This window comes from Embiotoca jacksoni, unplaced genomic scaffold (genome assembly GCF_022577435.1).
Source record: "Embiotoca jacksoni isolate LCO1_2020_lvr unplaced genomic scaffold, fEmbJac1.0.p SCAF_16, whole genome shotgun sequence".
Taxonomy (NCBI): Eukaryota; Metazoa; Chordata; class Actinopteri; family Embiotocidae; genus Embiotoca; species Embiotoca jacksoni.
The window spans coordinates 11,726,417-11,740,308 of NW_027185296.1; the positions used below are offsets into that span (position 1 = coordinate 11,726,417).

At 40.4% G+C, this 13,892-nt stretch overlaps 1 protein-coding gene across 4 annotated transcripts in view; it reads right to left on the bottom strand.

The window, feature by feature from the left end:
* The window catches only part of evi5b (ecotropic viral integration site 5b), a 33,700-nt gene that overhangs the window by 5,186 nt on the left and 14,622 nt on the right, over window positions 1–13,892 (bottom strand). For 2 of the 4 annotated variants that reach the window (XM_069150946.1, XM_069150945.1), the window contains 12 exons: window positions 12,605–12,748; window positions 11,076–11,165; window positions 10,738–10,835; window positions 9,804–9,864; window positions 9,665–9,718; window positions 8,551–8,583; window positions 7,982–8,140; window positions 6,990–7,121; window positions 6,719–6,859; window positions 6,326–6,484; window positions 5,832–5,978; window positions 5,554–5,649 (listed from right to left, as the gene is read on the bottom strand). In XM_069150946.1, coding sequence (XP_069007047.1) covers window positions 5,554–5,649; window positions 5,832–5,978; window positions 6,326–6,484; window positions 6,719–6,859; window positions 6,990–7,121; window positions 7,982–8,140; window positions 8,551–8,583; window positions 9,665–9,718; window positions 9,804–9,864; window positions 10,738–10,835; window positions 11,076–11,165; window positions 12,605–12,748 — 1,314 coding nt within the window. The remainder of the gene's footprint in view (window positions 1–5,553; window positions 5,650–5,831; window positions 5,979–6,325; window positions 6,485–6,718; window positions 6,860–6,989; window positions 7,122–7,981; window positions 8,141–8,550; window positions 8,584–9,664; window positions 9,719–9,803; window positions 9,865–10,737; window positions 10,836–11,075; window positions 11,166–12,604; window positions 12,749–13,892) is intronic. The other 2 variants (XM_069150948.1, XM_069150949.1) reach the window with 2 other exon arrangements.

The window sequence follows — 13,892 nt, forward strand, 5'->3', positions numbered from 1 at the left end:
AAATGGGTACAACACTCAGAGGCACAAGTGGCTTTTCTAAATACTGAGAAAGATTAAGAAGTATTTACCATCACGTAAAGTGCTTAAATCTAAATAAATGGCATAGCATACTCTTAAATGCCAAGAGTGTGTGCAAATAGCAACAACATACATGTCTTCTGTTAATGGTTGTGGACCGACTGTACAGGGCAGGACAAACGGCCGCAGACATGAGAGCACCGCTGCTAAAAAAGCAGCATCACAAAGTGCCCCTGCATGCGTGGCGGGCGACCAAAGTGACAGATGTTTAGTGAAACATAAAACACAGTCATTTGTGCTTGATTTCCTCCTGGGGGCCCTGGGGATGGAGCTGGTTGTTGTCTCTAACAGTTAAAACAGCCAATGTGATGTTTATCTCCCTCAGTGCATCTGCAGCCATCGAAAATAAACACGTACCCTATTTCAAACCTCGATCACACCCTTAAACCTGCCAGTTCTGCAGTGAGTCCGTGAAGGGCGCTGTTCACAACACATGGGGTTGAGGTGAAGAGGTGAGACTGAGGATTTTTTTGATTTCTGTGGTATGGTGGGGTTGAATTTGGAGAGTCCCAGAAGGCTTCTTTTTTTTTTTTTTCAAATGTAGAGGTCTGAACACGAGATTATTGCAAGAATCGTTTATTTTTGAGGTTTTGCTGCTCCAAAACACTGCAACAACAACGGCAGACAGTTAATAAGACTTCCTGGTGTTCAGCTGTGTGAATCACCAGGTGTCAGGCTGTGGCTGTGGCTGGGGACGTCAAACGTCTCGCGGAAATGCCTTCCTGGTGCCCCTTTACTCTCACTCTGCTTTATATAGTTGTAAAAGTGGAGCGATTGAAAAAAAGTAGCCAGGTGTTTTAAAAAGTCGACTAATTCTAAATTAATATACCTGTATGTTAAATATCTTTAGAGTACTGGACGCAGAGAACGTGATAATCTGGCAAAACAATCTTTCATCAGAACAATTGTAATCAACATCATCACATCCTAAGCAAGTGAGAGAAATCACAGCCTAGAAAATAAGCTCATTTGAAATGCATACAAATGTCATTCAACAGTATTTGTCATCTCAGTCAGCATGTTTACAGATTTTTTTTTACACTTTATGTGCATCCCCATTATTGTGGCAATGACGCATAAGTTATTTAGAATCTGAAAAGACATCTGTGAAGGATGTGTGAAACCACACAGCATGAAAATGTCTGATTAAAGTTAAATTTTTAATATGACCTAACTTTCAACTGACTATATATTTTAGCTTCCTAGATATTAGTGTAAAGCGATTCCTCCAAACAGCATGATCACATTTTAAACTGTAATACACATGTTTGTTATAAGAGTTTGCTCTTTTTTTGGGCCAACTGCTCATACAGATTTTTTAATTTTTTTTAAATTAACATGACACGATAGGGAGAATTAGGGAGGATTGTCTTTTTAAAAAAACATTTAGTATAAATCTCTGAGCATGTCATAGAAACCTCAAAACAAACCATGCATATCACCTTTGGTAGAGTCTCTGCTTCAAGATGAGAAACCACTTCCCTTCAGGCTGAGACAGAGCACTGTGGCATTGAACATGACTGACAGTGAAAGAGTCCTACACAGAAACCTTTCTACACATGTTGGTATCAAAGGCCAAGTTTGCCATTATTACTCAGTGATTGTTATCTTTTTTTTCTTTAGATCTGTTCATTAAATCTCTGCAGGATTATCTAGGTTGTTTCATAGCTATATGCTACATGTGACTGGATCTACGACAACATCTGCTACTGCTCTACATGTTGAAAGTCATACTGTTAATCTGATCACACTCTTACCTGAGCAGCAAAGTGTCATCAACATGTGTCACCAACTCTGATCAAAAAGCCACGATTCCTCTGATTGAAACCATTTTCACCAACAAGTTATTGAGGGGTAACCAAACCACAGACCAAGTAGTCAAAACTGGCACAGTGATTTTATACCTTCCGTCTGACAAGACGAAACAAATATTTAAAAAAAACACACAAACCTGCAAATTCTGGAAATTTTTTATACATAAAAAAGGGAAAGGTCGTTGTAATAAAGTGCAAGGTTGCTTTATGTTATTGAGATATTCAACTCATGAGTTCATTACGCAGATTCTAAAAAGCATGAGAGCGGTAGTGGTAAATTTTTGGTGTTGCATGTTTTTGCTCTATCGCTAAGTAACCAAACCTCAGACCACACTGAGCGATTGTCTGTGCCTGCGGAGGGGAAGAGGAGGAGGGGTTTTAGTAGGTGGCATACTTATAAATAGTCTCCAGCTTAGACTATCTGAAACATCCTCAACGAATTAGGAGAATATGTACAACCGTAAATACTAAAAGTACACCAAGCTATAACTGTTTCCAACAGGACTTCCCATATAACCGAAGTTTTAGTTTGACACCGTTAAAGAAACCAATACTTATAATAAATCAACAAAACCTCCCTCTCCAGTTTAGCATTTAGAGGAAATATATAAACAGTAACTAAAAGACTTATAACACAGTATATTACAGTATATAGTATATACTCTGGTTCCTATACAGCAGGGAAAGAAAGAAAATGTTGCTCCCATCTTAAAATTTTCACTGTCTGAAACACAATTAAACTTCTTTGGTTCTGTTTGATCTTTTGAAGGGACTTAACCCTTTTTATGCCAGTCAACAGGGACTTTGTAAACGATAACACAAAGATAGCGGAAAGGCAGAGAATGCAAACCGAACTAGACGGTCAACGGCAGATTTTTAGAAACATTTGACATCTCATGAGCCAGACTACAAGTTCTTAAAGCAATAATCTCAATGATTATCATATAAATATGTCTATTAAATCACTACTGATTGCCAAATGAGGTACGACCATGGAGACTGAGTCTGTGGCCCACTGATGAAATACTTTGCATTTGCAGTGTAATAAACTCAATGAGCTGGGTATCTGTGGCAACAATCCTGGGATACATCCCAAGCAGGACAGCGTTACCGACGCGTTTCCCATCGGTTGTTCTGTCAGAGAGGGTAGGCGGAGCTAACACAACAGGCTCACACTTCCCCTCGCTCTTCAAATGTCAAATTACCGATGTCACACAAGGCAACTCTGTTTGGATCTCTGGGAAGTGAAGTCCAAAAAACACTGCTGCCACTACAGCTTATCACCAAAGAAAAATAAATGGAGAGCTTAGGTGCAAATGTAAATAGAAATGTACAGTCAGAGGTCCAATCACAAGTGGACGGCTCTGATAAGAACCTTTCCATGCGTCTCCACGTGTGCCTTCGAGTGACCACTTGTGATGGGATCACATTTCCCTCCCCTTGATTAAAATGATTATATACACCACATAAATATATACAAGTAAATAAGCACGTGAACATCACGCATTTAACACAATAAGACATCCTCTCTCGCTGTAGCCTTTTTGTTTTTCTTAATACACTAACTTTTATAAATGTATTAGGCATTTTATGTATATAAATGTCTGACCACAGTTAGTGAGTTTGTAATTCACGACCTAAATCTCTGCTTGATGCAATCAGTCCAGCACCAGAGTCGGTCTCTGCAATGCGGTTGATAAATGAACTGTGGAAGGAGGTGGCAGCTCTTCCACACCTGTAGGTCTGATGTGTTCAGAAACTAGACGAGGAAAACTCAAAGAAAAAACTAAGCCCAGAGGAAGCTCTGGTGAAACAAATCGGGGTCGGCATTGAAGCGTCTGATGTGGGGCTCGTGTTATGTATTCTCTATAGATATTGTGTAAGGCAGCAATCTTGCTAGACTCTGGGTGCCTCAAGAAAATCTGCTTAAAGAGCACCTCAAAGTGAAAATAGTTAGACTTCAGCAAATCAAGAAATGAACAAGGCTGAGACATCAACACAACCCTGATGTGACAGCAGCGGATCACTCACTACGATTAAAGAATGGGGGAGGGGGGGGAAACGCAGCACCCAGTCGTGCAAAGCAGATGCAGACTGTTGAAACAGACTCACAACATATAACTCAGGGATGTGCTACTGACTGAAAGGTAGGTACTACTACTGTACACGCAACTTCTGGAAGTTCTATTTATGGATAATCAGTTTGCAGCGATTTTTTTTTTTTTCCCCACTGATTAGTGCTGATGAGTCAATAAGCTTTCTGAGTTTTCTGTGTTACAAGTAATAACAAATCATGAACAATTTCCAAAAAGATTTATACATTATAAGAATATGTGTGGGCTCAATACAGAGTAAGACTGTGTGTAACTACTACAAAATCAATGATTAACCTTATATCCAGTTTATGATCATGATTTTACCACAATTTACAACCAACAAATAAAAATACCACGACTGCAAAATTTCAAATAAACCACAACAGACTTGTATCTTTGAAATACATAAATGGATGTCTGTGCATACAAGTCATGTGTTTAAAATTATAATCCTGAGTTCATCATGACTGAAAGCATCTTCAGACCCATTCCACTGCATTTAAAGCGTATAAAAAAAAAAATCCCCATCCTTCCTCTATGGCAACAGGCAACATTACCTGCCTGTTTCCACACTCACTATTCATCAAGTAGCTTGCGTTTACAAAAAAGTGTGCTGTGAAAAGGTTGAGCCCACAAACAAGCCTTAACTGAGTTTTAGATCACTGTCTCCATTCAGTACTATGACTGTTGACTTTTTAAGAAAAGGCCTGTATTTGATTTGGTCACCCTTGTTGTTGTAGCGTTACATTTGTTTGGGGATAAACACTGGTCCCTTCACTCCTGCTTGTTGAAACTAATTCATACAGGGAGTACACATTCAGATTCAGGTTTGTCCAGCTTCATTAAGCTGCTTTTATATTTAGTGTTTGCACAAAAATACAAGTGTCATACATTATTTCCAGCTTTCAAATGAAATAATCAAATGAAAATTATAAAAATGTTGGGTTTTTTTTAGGACATCGCAGAATTACATTTACTTTTGGCTCATGTGCTGAAAACAATTTGACATATCCATGATTTAAAAGGCAAACTTCAGACAAAAATAAACACGTCAGCTCATGTGCTTCATCAGGACAAAAGGAGGACGTGTCCAGATTTGATTGACATTGGAGTGTCCTTGGCAACGGAAGTAAACAACACATCAACTATGATCAGATCAGATTATTATACTTGTGAAATACAGATTGGTGGATAGAAATTCATGACATCATCTTGTCCAATCAGAGCCCTGCCCATTTCCAGCAATAAAAAGAGCGGACAGCAAAAAAACACAAATACAGAAATCTGCCATGTCAATGAACAACCATTGGTCTAACTCTGGCAGATAATAATGTGTCCATATAGGAGCCCGTAGCTCATAGTAAGTACATACTAGCCGACTAGATCCTCCGATCAATGGAAATAAGAATATTACTCAGCTTTGTCACAACTATATGATACATTCCTGTGTGGGACGCCTACCGCTATGGCTGAAAGAAGTTTAAATAACTATAATGTGGTTTGTGAGGGAGTTGAGGAAACCAAACAGCTTGATGCAGAGGAAGTAAAGTGAGATGGGACTTCACCTGAATCTCAAGCTCTGATATCTGTTGCTGGAGTTCAGCCATAGCAGCAATGTTGTCAGCTTCCCTCAGCCTCACTGCCATCACCTGTTCTTTACTCTGCAGAAAACAAACCAGAGAACAACTCTCAGGTGGCAGCAAACGTAGTTCAACTCTACAACTTTATATATTCTTTTTTTCATTTTTAAGTTCATGGGTTGTACTTCACAGCTTGTGCCACAACAGAGCTGTGGTGGTTTGCCCCAGCAGTCGCAGTGCTGTAGATCGACGGCAGTTTGTACCTTGCATTCAATCTCAGCTTGTCTCCGCTTGATCTCTTGCAGTTGCACATGCAGATCTCTATTTTGCACCATCACTGTTTGCATGCGCTCATTGAGACAGCGACTCTCCTGCTCCGCCCGTCGCAGCTGGTTACTGTGGATCTGATTCTGAAAGAGCATGAGATACATTAGCAACAGTAATTATTTTGGTTTTAATGAATGATCGAGTCAATCTGGATAAAAAGCTGACAAAAGCCCAGTGGTGAGGCTGCCGACATAACTTCCCACAAGTTTTTGAATTATACAGAACAGACGACTACTGCCCTCTGAAGGCCACTGTTTGACAATACAGGTGGAGAATTCCCTTCTTTTTAAGCCAATATACTTATTTGTTCTAGATCCAACTCACTTCCAGATGTGTCTACAATTCAGTTTGTATGATTAACTGCATTTGAAAATACATGACAAAAAAGCAAAAGAATGAATTGGCAGGTTAGAATGATGTGACCTCTGACCTGCGTCTCCAGCTCCAGCATTCTTTGTCGTGTCTCTCGGAGCTCTGCCTGGGCCTCGGCCTCACGCAGCCTCACGCTCATCAGCTCGTCTTGTAGCTCACTCAAGGCGTTCTTCTTTGGGCTGTCCTTCCAGCGACCAGCGGTGCGTGCCAAGTGACGCTGGGGGAGAAGGGTTGCAGGCAGTCGGTAACAAACTCTAGACTTTATCCATTTATCTGTCATAAATGTTTGCACTGTAACCAACATGGTATAAGATGTGCAGCTTAGTGTCCACAAGCAGCACCTGCATTTTGAGTCAGAATTTGTATTTTTATTTTGGTTGTTTGATCAATAATTTGATCTCTGTATGATATTTTCTTGCACTGTCCTGTGTGCTGAAATGTTGATGCTCACCTGCCAGTGCTCCTCCAGATCTCTGACCTGCTGTCTCAGCTCTTTCAGTCCAGTCAGAGCCTCTGCTTCCCTCAGCTTCACTCCGATCAGCTCCTCTTGTAGTCGTGCCACATTGGTGTCATCTGGTAATGACGTGTTTCTCTAAATAAGTTACGTAACAAATATATGTTTTTTTAAAGCTGGTTTAGAGGAATGAGAGTGTAGTTAGCTCACATAATGATATACTGTGCTAGCTAAGATTAAGGCAGTGCAGTGCAGTGAGGCAACTCGCCTTCTCTATATCGAGGATCTTGTCTTGCATTTCTTTGAGAGCACACTGGGACTCTGCCTCCTTCAGTCGGGCCTGCACCAGCTCTCTCTCCAGCTGCAGGACGGACTCCTCAGAGAACCGAGGGGCTCCCTTCTACAACCAATCGGATGTGTGAGTGAGCAGAGACAGAAAACCATGGCAGCACATATACCTGCGTGTACCACTGCAAACAAAATATTCAACCTCCAGTAAGCCATATTCCTTAAAATGATTATTGTCTGCTAAAAAAGTCGAAGATAATGCTACAGATAGTCTGGTGAAAATAGACCTCAGTGCCTTTTCACACTCCAGCAAAGAATTTAATTTTAGCTGACATCAGCTATTTTTCCCTTTCACTTCCACATAAATAATGAATGGGAACTCATTGTGAAACAAGACAGCAAAATATGTAAAACATGGTAATGCCTGCACATTATCATCCTGAATCCAACCATCAATAATTAAGAATGTTAGGTCACCAGATATGCGAGAAGAGGATTTGGTGGGCCATATGTTCAATCTACCAGCCTGCAAGACAACTGCTTACGAATTCATGAATACATTTCTGAGATAGCACAAGACTCTAAATGGTGGCAGAAATATGTAGTAATCCATGTCTCAATTTGAATTCATGCATGCCAAAACAGATCATTACCCAAAGGTGATGTGCAAAGTGAGAAAAGTCTTTCATCTGCCACTGCTTGAATTTGTTGCTCGGCAATAATATGCCGACTGAGCATAAGGAGACAGATGACACATTCAAACACCAGTGAAAACACATTTCTTCCTGGACAAAGTTGACAATTGTAGCAAACCACAACATCTTAAAATGTTCAGCCTGAGGTTTTAAGCACTGCACATCACAAACAGATCTGGAAAATATTCCAGTCTCAAGTGTCACAGCTCGTGTCGCAGGCTCGGCAGGATGTGAGCCGGTGCAACCTGCCAGCTGGGGACTCTGCGGCCCTCCTTACCGCTTGTGGCTGCTGCTGCTGCTGGAGCTGGAGCTGCCTGATGGTTTTCGTGGCCTGCTCCAGCTGAGCACTGGCCTCCTCGCTTTGCTGTTTGACTGTGGCCAGCTCCCGCTTGACCAGGTAGTTTTCCTCTGCCTCTTGAGCGCGAGTCACTTGTCCCTTTGGACATAACCAACCGAGGAGGGGTGGAGTGAGCACGACAAGAAAATAAACGAAAGGGGCGAAATGGGATGGCAAAGCCGAGAGAATGAGGGGATTGGGTTTTCTAAGGACATGCTTGTTTTTTTTTTACTGTAGTTAGATGAGATTTGTATTTGAATTTTTTCCTCAGCATTATTGGTAATTCTCTTACTTTGTCTAAGATACCAGAATGTGCATGCACTTATTAAACAACATGATCAGTTGATTATCTGGTTTATTTCTTCATTCATTGGAGTTCTTTAGATTCTGCATTATTACTGTCCTTCACAGTGCTAATCACAAGCATGCAATGCTAAAGAGAGACAAAGAGTAGGAAGAAGGATGGTGCCACAGAAGTCATAAGGATAAAGAGAAAATGAGGAATATACCTGGATCAATCTATCTGCCAAGGAAGCACTTTCCTACAAAACAGAAATATCAACAAGAGACAGCGGAGAGAGAGAGAGAGACAATCCAGAGGACAGTTTAAAGCACACAAGAGAACAATTGATTGATTTAAAGAAGAAATGCAATGTTCATTTTCCCCTCCAGAAATAGTCATTTGTGGCATGTACGATGATGTTCACGTTCAGAGACAGAAAAGGAACATTGCATGCAGCTATGGTGAAAAAGGTGCAAAAATTGTAAGCTGGTGACAAAGTGAAGAATTAGGTGATACTGATAACGCAGACAGGTTTCAAACAGGGGAAAAAAGCACAGGACAGCCCTGGTTAATGCCGAGAGTGAACTACAAGAACAGCACATTAACAGTGTAAAGGAGGACGTGTTTAACTGAGCAGAAGCTCTGGGCTGATGTGGTTTAGGTATTTCAATGGTTTCAGTTAGTGAAAAGTTAAAAAGGCCATGGGAGTGAAGTGATAGAGACGTGTCAGAGAGCAGCAGCCTCGAGCTGGTTTTAAATAACGGACTTGTGATGACTACAGTCTTCCTCCCTGCAGGCAAACGCAGCGTAGCGGACACCCTTACTATGAACAGCAGACCCCATGCATGGCGCTTTTTACCTGGCAACAGGAGTGCCCGTTCAGAGACACATGGTGCAAAGTGATACAAACAGTGTGACCTGGCATGCAGAGCTTTGTATCAACTTCAAGCATCAAGCAGCCTCGTTCACATTCAACACAGGCTTGTCCCAGTCTCTGCTTCAGTTAGTCGTGTCTTGTGATTGTCATTTCTTGACATCAAAGCATTGGAGCCACAGAGACAGCCCCAATGACAACCTGAAGTCTAAATCCAGCAGCTTCAGACTTCATCTACATTCAGAACAGTCACTGTATCAGTCAGTAATGGTTTCTCATGTAAAAATGGCGACTTTCAATTAATACAGTCCAGTTAGTGAAAGACAAGGCCCCCATCATTAGTTAGATGTATGATGTATGGATATACACAGCTGGATGGGTTAAAGTAAAGTTGATGAGCAAGGGGGCAGTAACTGATTGGTCGACCTGGTGACAGACCACCTGTAACAAACACTTATGCACTCACTTTCTCTAGTGTGTCTATCCTCTGCTTCAGGAGTCTGTTCTCTGTCCGCAACCTCTGCAGAAAAACAAATGAGAAAATCATGAGACAAAATATGTATATTGGAGTCTTTGGGACATTTCTTTAAGCTATGTCTACGCACCTTTATCTCCACTTGCTCCTCCATCTCTTTTGTTTTGATCGTAGTATATTCTTTCTCCAACCTGAAATGTTACAGAGAATCCGTGAAGACAAAAATATTAGTGACCCTCACTAAATGCAGATGCAACAAAAATTTGTCAGCGGGGCTGATGTACAAAATAAAAAAATAAAAAAATAAAGAAATACAAAGGACAAAATGCCATACCTGCCAATATTTTGGAGATGTTTTAAAATGTGTGCATATTGCATTGTAATTTACAAAAGATTCCCAAGGAATTTCTTTAAAAATAAAACTCATTCCCCTTTGTACTAATCATAGGAAAATAAAAACTGTTAATGCGATATTCTCTAAATGAATTTATTTGTTCAATTTAAGCTTAAAAAAAACAAAATCTGAAATTTGGTCAACAGGCAGTCAAAAAAATTTAACACAAGAAAAATAAAGTTTAAAATAATGTTTACTTCAGTTTAAATGAAGTTTTATTTTCCTCATAATTAAAATCAAACTACAGTCTTTCTGGTGAACCCTAGAGGAAATTACAGATCCAGAAAATAAAGCCTTATGACAAAAATATTATGCACATTACAAGTCAAAAATAATAACGGTAAGATAACAATAGAAGGCTGAATTAAAAATTTCTGTCCCTGAAAATCTGCTAAAATCTTATGCGTAGCAAATTCATTTCAAGTCATAAATTATCAGCAATATACAATCAGTAAAAGCTGCCATACAATGAATTGCAGTAGCAGCTGAATAATAATAATAAGTACTGAAAGGTTTGGTAGTTCAATAGTAAACTAGGGAAGCTGAATAACAAATAATATAGAATCGGAATGAGATGTCCATTTCTACTGTCTCGTTTGAAAAAAAAGAAGAAAAAAAAGCATAACCAAAGAAGGAGGTCGGAAGTTTATGATTTAACCGTTGTGCTTACTTTTTCATCTTCTTGGCGTTGTATTTAACTTGATAAGCAGCCTGGATGACCTTATCTGGTCCACTGTCAAACTGGTGTGGGATGACCTTCTGAAAGTGCTGAGGCACGGTGAAGAACAGAGGCAGGGATAAGTGCCACACAACTATGCACCCTGCTATTTTAGTCAGCTGTTGCTGTGACCTCAAAGCACTACATCCAACATGAGCATGTCCACAGGTATGAGCTGGGAGGACATATGCAACAATTAACAGGGTGTGGCGGAAAATCCTCTCTTCACGACGCTGCAGAAATCTGATCTGCCTGAAAGACAAGTTATGTGGAGGTTATGGGTGATATACCTGTAACATTCCCTCCATGTCGAGCTGGATGAGTTCAGTCTGGTTCATCTGGAGGATGGCCAGCCCCACGCGGAACACAATCTCCAGACCCTGAAGAGATTATCAGACGGAAGGTTTAGTGTGCTGTGACATGTGTTTTTAAGTGTTAGCAATATTCGCAAATTAGCTGGGGTCTTAAGAGAGTGATGAACCCACTCACAGTCAGTATTAAATATGGATTAGAGTGCTTGTTTTCTCCAACAAGTGGCACCAATGGATAACCTTTCCTTGACAGTCACCTTTATTTAGCAGTTGGGGAAATGTTTACCCTAAATCTTAAGTACTCTACTATTTTTATTTCACATTGACATTTAAAGATACTTTGCCAAATATTAGCAAGGGTGACATTCAGTAAATGCAATGGCAGGATAAGGTTTAACCCATGTCACAGTAGGGAAAGCATGGGTGGAATCAATGATTACGTGTCTAGAATGCAGAAATAATCGCCTGCGCACACGACTGTGCGTTTGTGAAACAGGTTCATTACATCACAAGCATTAGAAACAAGCAAATGTTTTATAGCTGTATACATGTCTATTTATGTCTTATATGTCTGTTTTTTGTGTTTGTACATTGAGAGAGCACATTACAACCGGAGTCAAATTCCTTGTATGTATAAATAAAGCAGATTCTGATTCTGAAGAGTCAAAGCCAGAGCTTGGACTTGCACCAATTGTTTACTATTTCCTAGAGGCGGGCCTTGCTATGCTTGAAAGCTGTCCATTTCAAAAACAACTGACAGATTCCCTCACAGAGATGTTGGCGTTATTATTTGGACAGGATGCCCCCACAGAAATATTGTAAATATAAATGATCTCGTCAGTGAATATTTCTTTACACTTATGTAAAATGACACTGTTTGATAATTCAATGGTGTGGCGATCCAAGATAATTCTGGAAAAAAGAATGAAGGAGGAATGAAAAGAATAAAGAACTGAATGAAGGTTGCTGCTAGCTAACACCACGTGGATGTAAACGGTTACCACAGTGATAAAGGTCAAACAGAAAACAAATTAATTGTTTGCTAAATCACATGCTGGAATTTTCAGATGAGTCAAAAAGACTGGCTGATCAAAAACAGAATGAAAAGTGTTGCCTGGGGTAGTATTTGTAGTTGTAGTATTTCTTATGCAATTTAAGGTCTATGGTTGTTGATAAAATAATATTTTTTGCTCAATAAATGTCAATAATTGTTGTAAAGATTATACTTTTATTATGTTCAATAAAAGTGTATTTTCCTAAATCTTGAGACACCTCCTATGTAGGCTAGATAGACATTTCTCCTGCTCAACATTGCCCATAATGTACAGTATGCACTGAGGCCTCTGGTGTTGGCAAATAGACAGAAACTTCCCTGAAGGGCGAGCTTTGCTATTTTTGTGAACGACATGCTACAACTCCATCCATGGGGAAACACTGGGTTGATACATATAAGTTGATAAAGTTTCTCATTTAAAGCAGGTGATAGCTTCCAATTCCTTTTAACTGACCTCACACATGAAGATATCGAAGATCCTTGTGGCGACAGGCAAAGGGTAAGAGGTGAGGAAGATGGTGAGGAACCAAGAAGAGGCATACATGGAGGTATGAAAGCTCTGAGCTTGGAAATGCATATGCAGCTCCGGGAGGTGCTCCTGGGAGGGAAGAAGATCGTACAGATTCACACCATTACTACTGTACAAGACCAGGGGCCTCATTTATAAAACAGGATCCATGCTAAAAGTGTATGTGTGCTGAAAAGTTGAAAATCCCGTTCGACAAAAGAAATTCCGATTTATAAAACTGCACGCGATGTTCCTTTTATAGATTGCAGTCTAGCTAGACATGATCAGCATCATATCCTGTCTTCAACACGCCCACATTGAACCATAAATAGTTAATGCAAGGCACGTCTAAATTAAGCCAGAGGATCAGTAGTTCTTTATGGTTAATTGTAGGAAAAACAGAGAGGAATACCAGGAAAAGCACATTTTTCTGACGCAGAAAGTGCTTGTGGGTGAGGTGGAGGATAGAGAGCACATATTGTTTTCTGGCTACAGTCGTGAGGGTCACAAACAAAAGGAAATGCAACAAGTGGCAACATGTTGCTGCTGCAGTAAAAGCAGAGAGTTCATATAACAGGACAGCACATGAAAAAGGGGTCCGATTGAAACAAAGGTGCAAAAAAAGGAATTGCATGCCACCATTAGAGCGTGTCTGCCACTGGTGGGGGCAAAAGCACACTGGAAACCCGAATGGCTTCCACACTCAGGGAAACGAGTGCGTGTGGAGCCACCGTGGCGTCTCCAGTGTGCTTCACTCTGCGTGCCTGTCAGCACAGTCGTGCTCACTGCAGCACTTTTATACACAAAAGCGATATGAGAAGTGTAATAAGTGACATATGGACAGCGATATTATCAAAAACTATTGATGCTCTGTTCTGCAATTCTTTAATAGTATTTGCTTGGATTTCTCCAACCGGTGATGATAATTCATTCAGTTAGTCGAGTCAGTGTGGTTGAGGTCATCGTAATTGATGTGAAATTGATGTGTAAGAGGTTGGCTGTGGCTCAGATGGTAGCGCTGGCTGTCCACTAATTGTAAGGGTTGGCTATTCGATCCCCACATCTTCCTGTCCACAAACCAAAGTGTTCTTGTGGAAGACACTGAACCCAAGTTGCTCCCCATGACAGGGACATGACACCTTGCATGACAGGTCTGTTGCCACTACTGTGTGAGTGTCTGTGTGAATGAGTGCGTGACAGGCAAAAATTTTAACGCACTTTCAATTTTTGCGAG